This window comes from Cibotium barometz, chromosome 53, assembly GCF_041138505.1.
Source record: "Cibotium barometz isolate CiBa-2024 chromosome 53, ASM4113850v1, whole genome shotgun sequence".
Classification (NCBI taxonomy): domain Eukaryota; kingdom Viridiplantae; phylum Streptophyta; class Polypodiopsida; order Cyatheales; family Cibotiaceae; genus Cibotium; species Cibotium barometz.
The window spans coordinates 16,197,379-16,210,500 of record NC_141098.1 but is presented as its reverse complement, the minus strand read 5'-3'; the positions used below and the strand labels follow the sequence as shown (position 1 = coordinate 16,210,500).

The 13,122-nt window shown below is 42.2% G+C and overlaps 3 protein-coding genes across 5 annotated transcripts in view; 1 reads left to right on the top strand and 2 right to left on the bottom strand.

Annotated features, from left to right (window-relative positions):
- The first annotated feature begins 3,228 nt into the window (after positions 1-3,228).
- LOC147608355 (uncharacterized) overlaps positions 3,229-13,122 on the top strand; it is a 33,549-nt gene continuing 23,655 nt past the window's right edge. The window contains exons 1-5 of one of the 3 annotated variants that reach the window (XM_086789207.1): positions 3,229-3,348; positions 3,466-3,592; positions 4,158-4,243; positions 4,382-4,421; positions 12,246-12,400. In XM_086789207.1, the coding sequence (XP_086645333.1) occupies positions 3,250-3,348; positions 3,466-3,592; positions 4,158-4,243; positions 4,382-4,421; positions 12,246-12,322 (429 nt within the window). In that variant the 5' untranslated portion in view covers positions 3,229-3,249 and the 3' untranslated portion in view covers positions 12,323-12,400. Of the gene's footprint in view, positions 3,349-3,465; positions 3,593-4,157; positions 4,244-4,381; positions 4,422-4,678; positions 4,882-12,245; positions 12,401-13,122 lie in introns of those variants that run through there. The other 2 variants (XM_086789205.1, XM_086789206.1) reach the window with 2 other exon arrangements.
- Positions 6,898-8,084, bottom strand: LOC147608358 (uncharacterized). The gene is made up of 2 exons (XM_086789419.1): positions 7,859-8,084; positions 6,898-7,736 (listed from the first exon to the last, which is right to left on the bottom strand). The coding sequence occupies exons 1-2, from the start codon at positions 7,994-7,996 to the stop codon at positions 7,275-7,277; spliced, it is 600 nt and encodes a 199-aa protein (XP_086645545.1). The 5' UTR covers positions 7,997-8,084; the 3' UTR covers positions 6,898-7,274.
- Positions 8,622-10,092, bottom strand: LOC147608357 (uncharacterized). Its single transcript, XM_086789042.1, has 3 exons — positions 9,832-10,092; positions 9,218-9,718; positions 8,622-8,628 (listed from the first exon to the last, which is right to left on the bottom strand). The coding sequence occupies exons 1-3, from the start codon at positions 9,933-9,935 to the stop codon at positions 8,622-8,624; spliced, it is 612 nt and encodes a 203-aa protein (XP_086645168.1). The 5' UTR covers positions 9,936-10,092.

The window sequence follows — 13,122 nt, the reverse complement described above, 5'->3', positions numbered from 1 at the left end:
CAGTAGATTCTTCTCACCTTTTCACAGGTTCTCTCACATTTAGAGATTCTCTTTTACAACCTCTAACCAAGGGCTTGTTCCCGCACACACCCTATTCACTTGTATATTTCAATAAGGAACCCGAGATTACTTTCACAACTCGAGATTACAATCACAACAGAGACATGTAAGGTCTTTGCTATGAGAAGTAATCTCAAGATCCCGAGATTACTTTTCACAACAGAGACCCACATGTAGTTCAGGTCTCTGCTCTGTGAAAGTAATCTCGAGAACCCACATGTAGTTTAGGTCTCTATTGTTAAAATAATCTCGGGCTGTGGAAGTAATTTCGGGAACCCGAGAATACTTTCACAGCTCGAGATTACTTTCACAGCTCAAGATTACTTTCATAGCAGAGACCTAAACTGCACGTGGGTTTCTGTTGTGAAAAGTAATCTCGAACTGTGAAAGTAATCTCGGTGACCTGCATGCAGTTTAGGTCTATGTTGTAAAAGTTATCTCGAGCTGTGAAAGTAATTTCAGGAACCCGAGAATACTTTCACAGCCCGAGATTACTTTATACAATGGTACAGTTAAGGTTAGTAAACATAATTAGCAATAGAGTTAATAGTGTGGTCAGTAAATGGCACAAGAGTATTTAAATCTTTGGTACTGCTTTGAGATGAGTAGCTAATAACAAAGGGTAAACATATAAATCTTGAGCACAACAATAGTAATCCACATACAGTTTAGGTCTTTGTTGTAAAAGTAATCTCGGGCTGTGAAAGTAATCTTGGGTTCCTGAGATTACTTTCACAGCTCGAGATTACTTTTACAACAGTACAATCAGGTCTCTATTGTAAAAGTAATCTCGGGCTATGAAAGTAATCTTGGAAACCCAAGATTACTTTCACAGCACAAGATTATACAACATTGCAATTTAGGTCAATAAACATAATTAGCAATAGAGTTTATAGTGTGGTTAGTAAACATAATGAGCATCCACTTTAATACAAACATATTGTGATCACTTGTTGGAATAAGAGTACTTAAATCTTTGGTACTATGAGATTCGTTGCACAAGTCATTGATATTCTCAATGACCGTCTCATACAAAAAGTTTATGGAAAAATATAAAACCTAAAACTGCAAACATAACTTGCTTTTGACAAGATTACACGAGCCATGACTCATACAAAAGATGTCGAATCTCAATAACCGTCTCCCCGAAACACTTATGGAAGAATATAAACCCAAAAATGCAACCATAACTTACTTTTGATAAGATTACACGAGCCGTGACTCATACCAAAGATGCAAAATCTCATACAAAAGATGTCGAATCTCAATGACCGTCTCCCCGAAAGACATATGGAAGAATATAAAACCTAAAAATTAACCATAACTTGCTTTTGACAAGATTACACAAGCCATGACTCGTATAAAAGATGTCGAATCTCAATGACTGCCTCCCCGAAACACTTATGGAAGAATATAAAAACCAAAACTACAACCATAACTTACTTTTGACAAGATTACATGAGCCATGACTCATACAAAAGATGCAAAATCTCATAAAAAGATGTCGAATCTCATATAGAAGATGTAGAATGCCATACAAGAGATGTTGAATCTCAATGACCGTCTAGTGGTATATAACCATCTCATACAAAAGATGTAGAGTCTCAATGACCGTCTCATACAAGCACCCACATCATCTAGCAGTATATGATCGTCTCATCTACTGCCGCATGGTCGTCTCCAACATGCAAGTTTGGATCCAGGCTCAGAGGCCACCCTTCAATCTCTCTACATTCGCATGTGAAAACCAAGCTTTTGAAAGCTGAATACAATATATCAACAAGGTAAATGAAATGATAAATTAACCACCCATGAAACTAAAGAACATAGAGATGCAAGTTTATATCCAATTTCTAGGCTTGGAATGTTGTCATCCGCTCTTAATAAAAAATCACATGGTAGCCATAACATAATACTTGCAATCGTACCCATTAGGTTGTTGAGGAATCTTGTATAGAAATTATAAACCACATAAGTATAAAAGCATTTTTGTTTTCTATAATAGCTAATTGTTTAATGGTAAACATACCTCCACTATCGCGGCCTGACACAACGTATCTGGATCCAAGAGCTCACTTTGTACCACAAGATGAGAATTGTGGCGTGCAAAAAATGCAAGCACCCTATAATAATAACATAACTTCCATCTTAACAAGCACATGGGATTACTTCTTTACACAGCATATACAATAAGTAGATTTACACCTGTAAACACATGGCAAGTAGTGTGTCGAATAGTGCATAGACAAGGAATCAAAAAACAAGATTGCACTTTGCTCTCTAGGTAGCCCATTGACACATTGAATGTGTCCATTGTAGAATGCCACAAGGGTCCAATGAGATATGCCACAAGGGTCCAATGAGATATGTATCATTATGCTTATCATCACAAGTGATTCCACTCTACAAATAAAGTTAGCAATATTCTAGTTTTACAATTCACAAGTGGGCTTACCTATAAAGGATCGGAAAAAAGGTGAACATATAGCTCCCGAGATGTAGAAATTTTGAAGTGACACATCATCAACTTTAAGGGACATAAAGGACAACCATAAGTTGTCCATAAACCACACATGATTTATCACATTATTTGGCAAAGTGTACTCCATCCACCTACATGAAACTTCTTTAATATTAGGACACACACAAAAATGTTTCTGAAAAAGAGACGCACCAAAGCTTAACCTTAAAATTTTATCTCTTAAATAAGCAAGACTCAAGAACACACGGTGCGTTATCTTATACAAGAAAGGTTTTGTAATTGGCATTTTACAAAACAACCATCATTATTACTTAATAGTAACCAAGCTACCAATCGCATTTTTGATAATGACCATTGACATTGGCAGTTCTCGATGACTCCACTATCACACCCCCACAGTCGCTCGTCTGCAACTTGAAAACGAACGGTGACACAGATAACTATTCCCCACCCTCACTTAATCTTACCTGGTCATCAAGTGTTAGCTCTGATCTCCTCATTAAGGCGTTCCTCATGTTGTGTTATGATTTCTTTTGATATTGATTAATTGACACTCACATATCTTTATGGAGAGAAAGGGAGGGTTTTCTATGTAAGCTTGCACCTCCACGTGTAGGTTTTATACTTAATACGAAAGAAACCCCCCCGTCCTTCCTCGTTAATTCTATCTTCGTGATACTGATTAATTGACACTGTCACATATCTTTATGGAGGGTTTTCTATGTAAGCTTGCACCTCCACGTGTAGGTTTTATACTTAATGTGAAAGAGAAACCCCCGTCCTTCCTCGTTAATTCTATCTTCGTGGTATCGCTCGTATGCACGCTTTCCCCTCTGTTTTTATTTTGCAATTCCTTCTTTCAATATTGATTTGATTTTGATGCTTTCATCTAAAATATGCAACTATCTTTTGATGTGATTTAGGCACTCCAAGCATGGACGAACAGACTGCGAACCCGCACTCGGATGAGAGAAGCGTACCTGATGAAGTGGATAGAGACAAGGGAGGTGGACGCCTGTCTGGAAACATTCTTCCTCACATCCTTAACCTGTAAGAACACATCTTCTTCCTGACTTAACTTTTGTGTGTGTGTGTGTGAGAGAGAGAGAGAGAGAGTTATTAAACGTCTCCTAAAGATCCAATGGGTCTATGAGACCAAAGTGATACAATGCTACCCATGGTATGTCTCATCGTGGAAAAGAAAAACAAAACAAGTACAAATAACATAGCTTTCTGAAAGTAGAGGCTGATACAATGATCAACATGGGGAAGTATATGGGGTATACACACTAGTACAAGAGATTTTCATCATGGAGTACATGAGAATATGAAGCGTGTGGGGCACATGATCCTCTAGTAAAGGCTACACCTTTCTCAAGTATGTCAAGCATGGGGTTACTGAGTATGGCCGAGAAGTCCCCTTCTATCACAGTATGTGGGAAGGTGGTGTGATGGCAGTAAATTCTAAGAGCAGATCATTGTGTAGCGAGCGTTTTACTATGAGAAGTATGTTCTAAAATGTTGGAGAAGCTATAAAGAGAGATGCTGTTGACTAACTATAGCTGTTTGTCTTTGGTTATGCCTCAATCAACATACCGTTTTAATTGTGTAACAGGTACAATTGTGCTTCTTCAGCATCCGATTATGAAATATATGCTCCAAATGGAACATTTGAAGATCCTCTGTGATGTGTGCCCATGGGTATGATGTAGACTTATCCATTGAAGTTTTCTTGCGGTTGGTTAACATGCAGGCTACTGGATACCGGGTACCTTTGCTGTATGCATATTTGTTCGTATTGCTGTCAAAATTTGAGCTGTATCTTTTTTTGTGTACCAGAGTCAAGCAAATCAAGTCAGCCTTCTACTCTATTCCCAAAGTGAGTTTTTTCCAAGCCTTTTTTTTCTTGAAAGTGGAAGGTGGTCTGGTTATTCTCTTTGCTTTTTTGTGTCATAGAGAAATAACAGTTTTATGCCAAAGCTGAATTCTTCCCTCTTGCCACCCTGTATTGGGGTATCGTTTTGTTTGAGAGCAATCTTTTGACCAATCCATGTTTGAGGACAAAAGAACATCTAACCTTATGGAGTATAATGGCCCCTTACCTTCATCTCAATTAAATTTTCATGATCTTGACAGGCAACTCCTTCTTGCTCTTTCTTGGATTCCTGTTGCACTTTCCTTCCTCATCCTATGATTGCCTTAAAACACCAAACCTTTTGAAAGGGTGAAGGAAAAGATTTGGTCCACTAATCTATGTAGTGAGAAATGTTTTATAGAAAATATAATGGAAATGCTGATAAAGCTCAATCAGGGTAGAAGCCTTGTTTAACCTTTGATAATTCTGCATCTCCTTGTTAAAATGATTGCATGTGAGTAGAGTGTTAACGGTTTGCCTACCAGCACCTGTTGATTTTGCAAGTAGAGTTTTTGTTGCACATCAAATATGCCAGGAATTGGAGTTGCTTTATGAAGCCACTTTGGCTACTGCAACTGCAGCTCGTAAGGTGATTCCAATAGGAATGGCTGCTCCTTCCTTCAGATTTGAAGGAGGTGGCCTTCCCCTCCTGGCGTGGCCCAGGAGTTGCCCTGGATGCACTTTCACAGCAGATGTAGAGGGTGAAGATGAGATCAGTGCAAATGATGGAGTGCTACAGCTACAGAAGATCTATAGATTTGCGTTATTTAATCATCATTCTAATAAAGCAAATACACTTGGTGTGGGCCCTACAGAGGGTATTTAGGACCCAATATTGTGTCCGACTCACTCTCTATCTCTCTCTCTTATTCTGCACATATCTATCTTTCTTGTGCGTTATCTTCGTCATGGAAGATTGCTGAATTCTGTCCATTGAAGAACCGATTCTATTCACCAAGCTTTCGCATGTTACAGTAAGGTGTTTGGGAAGGCCAAGTCAAGTGGCAAAGTCCTTGTCCAAGTCCTGGGCAAACGTGTCATTCCATATGTGAAAACCATCGACTAACAATGGCCAAAAGTGGGGCCGTGTGTGAAGAAAACAGTATTTTTCCCAGCCCTAAAAAGGGATTTTTTTGGGTATTTTATATTTTATTTGGGGTTTTTTATCTTGGCTGCTGGCCTACACCTCTTAGGGTGACCGACCAGCACCCCCCCCTCAGTATATATAGCCTTGCCTATCTTTAATCATGGGTGTACCACTTCATTGTTATATCCGGTACCATATGGCCACTACCCAAGACAGCAGCCCACCCTCTGCTACAGGCCACCGTGGGACAGCAGCCCTCTCTGCTATCATCTCCTGGCCGCCTACATCAGGGCTGACTTCAGCATTTCATCATCAGGTGTACATCAGCGTTTACTTCAGCACACCATCAGGCTTACCTCAGTGTTTATCATCAGAGCTTTACATCCTTTTTATCAGCGTTTTTCTTCTGCTATCTTCAGCGTTTACCTCAGGCTGACATCAGTGTTTTACAACAGCCTCACATCAGGCTCACATTAGCCTTACATTACCTTAGGCTGACATCAGTGTTTTACAACAGCCTCACATCAGGCTCACATCAGCCTTACATCAGGCTTATATTGGCGCTTACATCAGGCTTACTTCTGCACTGTTATCTGCGTTTTACATCAGCCTAGATCAGCGCCTACATCAGCACTTCATCTGTGTTTTACATCAGCAGACATTAGCATTTTCATCAGGGCTTATATCAGCGTTTATATCAGCCTTACATCAGCACATACATCAGGGCTCACATTAGTGCTTACATTAGCATATCTTCTGTGTTTTGCCACAGCCCATGGGACAGCAGCCCCCTCTGCTATACATAGAGCATATCAGCGTTTTTGCCTCAGCTCTCACCGTCAGGACAACAGCCCACTCTTTGCTGCATCGGGACGGCAGCCCAGTGTGTGCTTCAACAAGTACGCAGCACCTGTCACCAAAGCTTGCACCACTCGGGACGGCAGCCCACTCTGTGCTTCAGGTACGCAACACCCGTGTCACGAGAGCTTGCACACTCGGGACGGCAACCCTCTCTGCTGTAGGTACGCAGCACCCGTGTCACCATAGCTTGCACCACTCGGGACGGCAGCCCTCTTTGCTTCAGGTACGTAGCACCCGTGTCACCATAGCTTGCACCACTCGGGTCGGGACGGCAGCCCTCTCTACTTGAGGTACGCAATACCCATGTCACCATAGCTTGCACCACTTGGGATGACAGCCCTCTCTGCTCTCACCGCTTTAGGTACGCAGCACCCGTGTCATCAAAGCCTGCACCATTTAGGTCTTGCAGCACCCTTGTCATCAAAGCCTACACCCTTTAGGTCTTGCAGCACCCTTGTCATCAGAGTTTGCTCCACCACCACCACATAGTTGCCAGGCGTTTCAGAAACGACAGGTATGAAACGGGTTTCATACGTTTTGAAACGTTTCATAAAAGGTAAGAAACGGGTAAAAAAAGGTTTCATACAAAACAGAAAAAACATGTATATTTTTTACTTGAAATATACAAAAGAAAAAAATATTGACAGAACTTTTAAGAGACCACATTGAATTCATTTCAATAAAAACAGAATACATGTAAGATATGATGATATCACAGATCACGTGGGTGATCACTGATGACTAAACAAAAATCAAAAAGCATCACCACGTGGGTGATGATTCATGACTCTAAATCCAAGATCAAAATAAATAACATGTCCAAAGTTCAAACTAAATAACATGTCCAAATAAAATGATACTGGCAGCTGCTAGCTACTATCTGCATCCTCATGCTCATCCTCATCTGCATCTTCTGCCTCTGCAGCCTCACTCTCAAGGTCACTGCCGGTAGCCGAGTCCTCAAAGGCCTCATCCTCTAGAGGTGCAGGTGCACCACTAGTACTAGCCTCTCGAGAAGATCGTGTAGTGCGAGCCGGAGCCATGATCTCCTCATAGAGCATAGAATAGATGTCTCTCTCCTCCTGAGGAATGTCGGGAATCTCCTTGCACTTCATGATATCAATCTTGTCTGGATTCACTTGGCAAGGCTCAATGGGATGACCCTTTTGTTCTAGCAATCGAAGATTGCAATGACAAAAGACAAGCCTCTCCAATTGTGCTGAGGACAGTCTATTTCTCTTTTTCGTGTGAAAAAGAGCCCATGTACTCCAGTTTCTCTCACAAGGCCCTGAACTGCAATCCTGGGAGAGAACTCTCAGTGCAATCCGTCTCTACATTGCACAAAAAAGAATGTTAAGTTAGAGTCAAAAAGACAGTAGCATTTGAATGTAGATTTTGAAAGAATAGGACTCACGAGACAAAGATACAAGATTCAAGAATCAAGAAACCTTACCAAGTTGGGTGTCCCAATACCGTATTTCTCCCACCAAGACACTGGCTCCAACTGTGTCTCCGTGAGCAATGCAGTAGCTCGCCCAAACATATGGCTACCGTTGCGGTAAATGAGAAGCTCATCCTCGAGCTTTCTCATCAGCTGTATATCACCTCCCACTCCCACCAACTTGGTAATGTACTCGATCCATCCTGACTCTAGCTCCTCATTGAGGTATTGCTCCTCATTCCTCCAAACGGGATGCAAAATGTGAGCAACAGCATGGATTGGCCTATGAAACCAATCCCAACGCCGATTCCAGATCTCCTTAATATCTTGAACTCTGCATGTAACATGTGACACACATAAGAGATCAAGATTTATAAAATAACTCAAAGACTAAAGTTAAAGCCCAAGGGTGAGCACCTGTCACGCGACAAGGTAGTGAAATCATTGAGAGCTTCACCGATTCTGTCCATGAACTCATAAAGCAGCCCAATGGTACTTCCCTCCATGTCTGTGAGCCGAAGGACACTATACATGGGCTGAAGTGCCTTCACAAGTCCCTCTGCATCCTGCCACCAAGTATCTCTCATGACCATACGAGAGAATGCTATAGACTTGGGCTCATCCTTGTCCTCCCATGCTGTCCATTCACGACACACAACAGTGCGTAATAAGCCATGTCGCACTCTCACTAGTCTCTCCACCACAATAAACATATATGCAAACCGAGTTTTGGAGGGCTTTAGAAGCTCAAGATCACTATTGGCCCCGTACATGCTCAAAACCTTTGGCCTCTTTGTGACAAAGTTCACCATGGTAGATGCAGCTGAAAATACATGGCTCACCCAATCAAGCTTTCCCACATCCTCAATCATCAAGTCAAGGTTGTGTGCTGCACAAGGTGTCCACACAATCTTGGGGAACTCCTCCTCTAACATCCTGCCCATGGATACACAATTGGACCCATTGTCCGTGATCACTTGCACAATGTTATCAGGCCCAATTTCATTGATTGCCTGGCGCATGTGGGACATAATGAACTCCCCTGTAACCACTATCCCTGGCACCGATGCATCTATGGCACGAATGAACATTGTGCCTTTGCAGGAGGACACAAGAATGTTGTACACATTTCTCTTCCGCGCATCTGTCCATCCATCACAAAGCAAAGTACAACCATACTTTGCCCAAGTGGCCTTGAGAGGCTCCATCTCCATCTCCACAGCCAGTTGCTCCTTGCGAAGCTCAGTAGTGCGCAATGTCTCGTAGGAGGGGCCATCCCACTCACACCCAATGTGGGAGATAGCTCTCATTGCCTTCTTCCATCGAGGAGTCCTGACAATGTGGAAGGATAATCCACATTGAATAAACAACTTCATCAATTCCCTCGTTGCCTCTTTCATGGCAGCCTTTTGCATCCCTGCCTGTACATGTCCTTTCTTGAACACTGGAAGACTAGTTCTTTTGGCTCGAGGTGCCGAGCTAGAACCACCTGCAACACCACCTGCAACCTCACCACTGGTATCTTCCTCTCTGATACTGCGAGTCCTCTTGGAGACACTTTGATGTGCTTCAGGCTCTCCCAGATTGGGGATATCCTCAAGGGGGATACCTAGCTGCATGGCCTTCCAAGCCTTGAGGCTATCATAGATTTCTTGTGGCACATGCTTACATGGCCCAATGCCGAAACCCTTTGTTTGTGAGAAATGTGCCTTCAACCTGGTGACACTGCCATGGTGCTTATCAGCACAAAAGTTGCATTTCCACTTTCCGGAGCCTGAGCCACCATATCTAGACTCGAAGGTGACATTGTTCCAAAGAGAATCACCTGTTCGAGGCATCCTACAAGACGAGGATAAATGCAGATTGTTGGCCCTGCAAGTGCGACACCGTGGAAGATATGCCATAAATATTGATGGAAGAGAAAAAAGTGTGCTGTTTTGTGAGTTGTGCAGAGAAAACCAACTTAAAGCAAAATAGGACTTTACCCCTTTGGAAGACCTCCACAAGGCCCAAGGACACCAAGGAGCTGGGGGTCGACAGATGCGATGGAAGGACAAGAAGGATGGCACGCAAATCGGCGAACTCGCATGCGGCGGCCACTGGGAAGCGTGATAATATGCGCCGTACGAATCCAGGAAAGAAACGTTTTTTAAGGTTTTTAAAAACTGCATGTTTTATGAAACGCGTTTCATACTGTACGAAACGTTTCGTACGTTTCAAAAGTGTATGAAACGCGTTTCTATGCAACACTGCACCACCACCACCACCACCACTCAGGACGGCAGCCCTCTCTGCTCTTCATCGACCACCTCAGGTACAGCAGCACACTTGTCTTCATCAGAGCTTGCATCACCTCATCTTCCGCTGCCACTACCACCTCGGAGTGCCTCCACTTCCACCGACGTGAGCCTTCGACACCGACCACCACTCGGAGTACTTTGCCTCACATCGACGCGAGCCTTCGTCATTGACCGTGCTTCAGCTTGGACATCATCTCTGCTTCTGCACTGATCTCTCTACTTAGAGTCACCTCACACCTGAGGGCTCTTGTACATATTTGCACTCACCATTATATATATATTCACTCACATATTTCATGCTGTGTGGTTTTGCTTTGATCGCTTGTATATCTGGTCCTTTCGTCCTTTCGCTCTCACACCATGGCTCCCTTCAAGGTGGACCAGCTTGGGATAGTGTATTGAATTTGCAGCAATGTGATGAGCTATGGTGGATCAAATGCTAGAATCAACATCATTAGAAAAGAGATTAGACGATAATTAAGAAGTGATTAGTGAGCAATTAACTGATAGCTTAATATAGGCATGGATAATCAAAAACCAGTAAATTCTTATTAGGCCAATGTCTCAATTTATAGAGTTTACATCCAAGGATCTAATCCCACTGATCTCTCCTTGATTCACTCCACCTCTTTTGCTTAATTCTCTCCACCTCTTCCCAGAATATCTCCACACCTCCTAAATCTCCTTATGCTACTCTTTATTCTCTCCCAGTAGATACTTCTCACCTTTTCACAGCTTCTCTCACATTTACAAATTCTCTTTTACAGTCCTTGCTAAGGTCTTGTTCCCGCACACACCCTATTCACTTGTATATTTCAACACCTCCCTTCCTAGCACACCTGGACCCTATATACCAAGTTTCTCTCTTACTTGGTAGTCCGCGACCAGTGCCTCAAGTCTCTAAACTCATAGTCCTTGACACTCTCTCTCTCTATATGTCCAAGGCTACTACAAGTGCCCGTGACCTTGACTAAAGTGCTCACACATAATCTACCACATGGCCTACATCATCGGTGGCTTAGAGGTGGTTTTACTTTGTTGGGACAGGTTACATTGGGTTGTGGAGTTTCTCTCTCTCTCTCTCTCTCTCTCTCTCTCTCTCTCTCTCTCTCTCTCTCAGAAAAGATGATCCGACCCCACTTCCTTAGGAGTCTCCATAAAGTTTGCCGATGTCGTTCCTTCTCCACTGGGTTTGCTGTAGCAGTCTCTTGCCATGTGTCCTGGCTTTCCACAGTTGTGGCAAGTGAAGGTCCTTCCTCCTACTCTGCCTCTTCCTCGTCCTCGTCCTCGATATCTCGTGCAGCTTCAATTTAGGTACATTCGCTACAATGTTTTCATATTCACCTTTGTCCACACTCTTCAAAAGCACTACTAGTGCCTCATCATCTTCTGTCTTTTTGCCAATGGCTGACAGTTGTTGCTTAATCCTTTTATATTTGTTCAAGTGTGTGATTAAAGGTTCACTTTCCTTCATATCCAGTTTGTAGAATTGCATTAACAGATTTATCTTTGAATTTTTTGCTTGAGTGCCAAATAATTTATTGAGTTCAACCCATGCATCTTTTGCCCATTGTATCCCTGTGATGTGATGAATGATTTCATCATTTAAACTGAGCGAAAAGTCCTAATGCTTTCTCATTCCTGCTCTTCCACTCATTTTCCCCTCTCACCTCTGGGCATTCATCTCTTCCCTCAACTAGCTCTCACAGATTTTTCCTCATGAGTTGCCATGTGTAAAATTGCTCCCCATTAAATTTGGCTCTCTCTTGTGTCGTGCTCATGATGATGTGAAGGGAGTCTTACCTCTTGATCCAATTTCAAGATTTAAGGGCAGTGTCTTTTTACAACTCAATCTGGTATTTAGGTGATGATTACAACAGATTTATCAGCATAAATTCACCAAAAATTATATTAAACTAAGGGTAACAAATCTATACTGAATGGTTGGAGTATCAAATCATCTCCGAATTGCAATCTGAAGTTATAGGGATCTATATCAGATACCCAATGGTTAATTTGAACCCTCAATTGCACCAAAATACAGTGATTAGTATTGATTAATCACTGGTTAGCAAAATAATCCTCTGTTTTGTGTGCAGAAAACAAAGTATGCGGGGAGTCCAGATCTGGGGTTCAAATGAGCGCAAATCCTTTCAAGGCCATCAATAGCAATTAGTCTAATAGAGGATTAAGCTAAGAAACACAAGATTTGACCAAACATTTAATGCTTAATCTCTGTTTTACCAAAGTCACCTGCAGATTTGATGAAGAGCTTGGATCTCATTGTAGACTTGATCAAATAAAAAACTGTCTTTACCAGCTTGCAGAGCATCCTTGAAAACCCTCGGGCCAAGAGGAATTAGAGCCATTGCATCTGGTGCAGACAAGATCTCAGATTTTCTTCAAAAAAGTGGCGCTTGCAAAATCGCGAAAAACAGCAGCTCTGCACGGCGGTTTGATGTTTTGTTTAGATGGGTTGAAGCACAATGGGTATGGCTATGCTTGGCTAAAAGGGTTTGGTCCAATTTTATGTGTGACGGGAGAGAGAGCTTCTCCATCCGCTGGGAGTATAGAGGCTAATTGAAAAAGAGGTAAAAAAAAACTTGATTATCTACTAATCTTGATTAGCTAGGTAGCAAGTTAATGGGCTCATAAATTTGATGGATTCTAAGCTAGGCTTTGATACCATGCTAAATTTGTAGCAATGTGATGAGCTATGGTGGATCAAATGCTAGAATCAACATCATTAGAAAAGAGATTAGACGATAATTAAGACGTGATTAGTGAGCAATTAACTGATAGCTTAATGTAGGCATGGATAATAAAAAACCAGCAAATTCGCCCATCCCCAAAGCTATCGATCCAAAATGATCGTGCGTTCGAATCAAAAACGAGCGGCTTGCGATGGGACTCAAGCTAGCGTAAAAGATGAGAGGTGTAGCCAATCACCCCGAAACTTTCTGCCACAAGGCAGAG

Excerpts from the sequence above, each read along its gene's own strand:
- LOC147608358 (XM_086789419.1), bottom strand. The coding sequence starts at position 7,996 with ATGAGAAAGCTCGAGGATGAGCTTCTCATTTACCGCAACGGTAGCCAT. Across the intron at positions 7,737-7,858 it reads GTATTGGGACACCCAACTTG|AGACGGATTGCACTGAGAGT; the intron begins GTAAGGTTTCTT and ends TGTGCAATGTAG.
- LOC147608357 (XM_086789042.1), bottom strand. The coding sequence starts at position 9,935 with ATGCGAGTTCGCCGATTTGCGTGCCATCCTTCTTGTCCTTCCATCGCA. Across the intron at positions 9,719-9,831 it reads TGTGGAGGTCTTCCAAAGGG|GGCCAACAATCTGCATTTAT; the intron begins GTAAAGTCCTAT and ends TCGCACTTGCAG.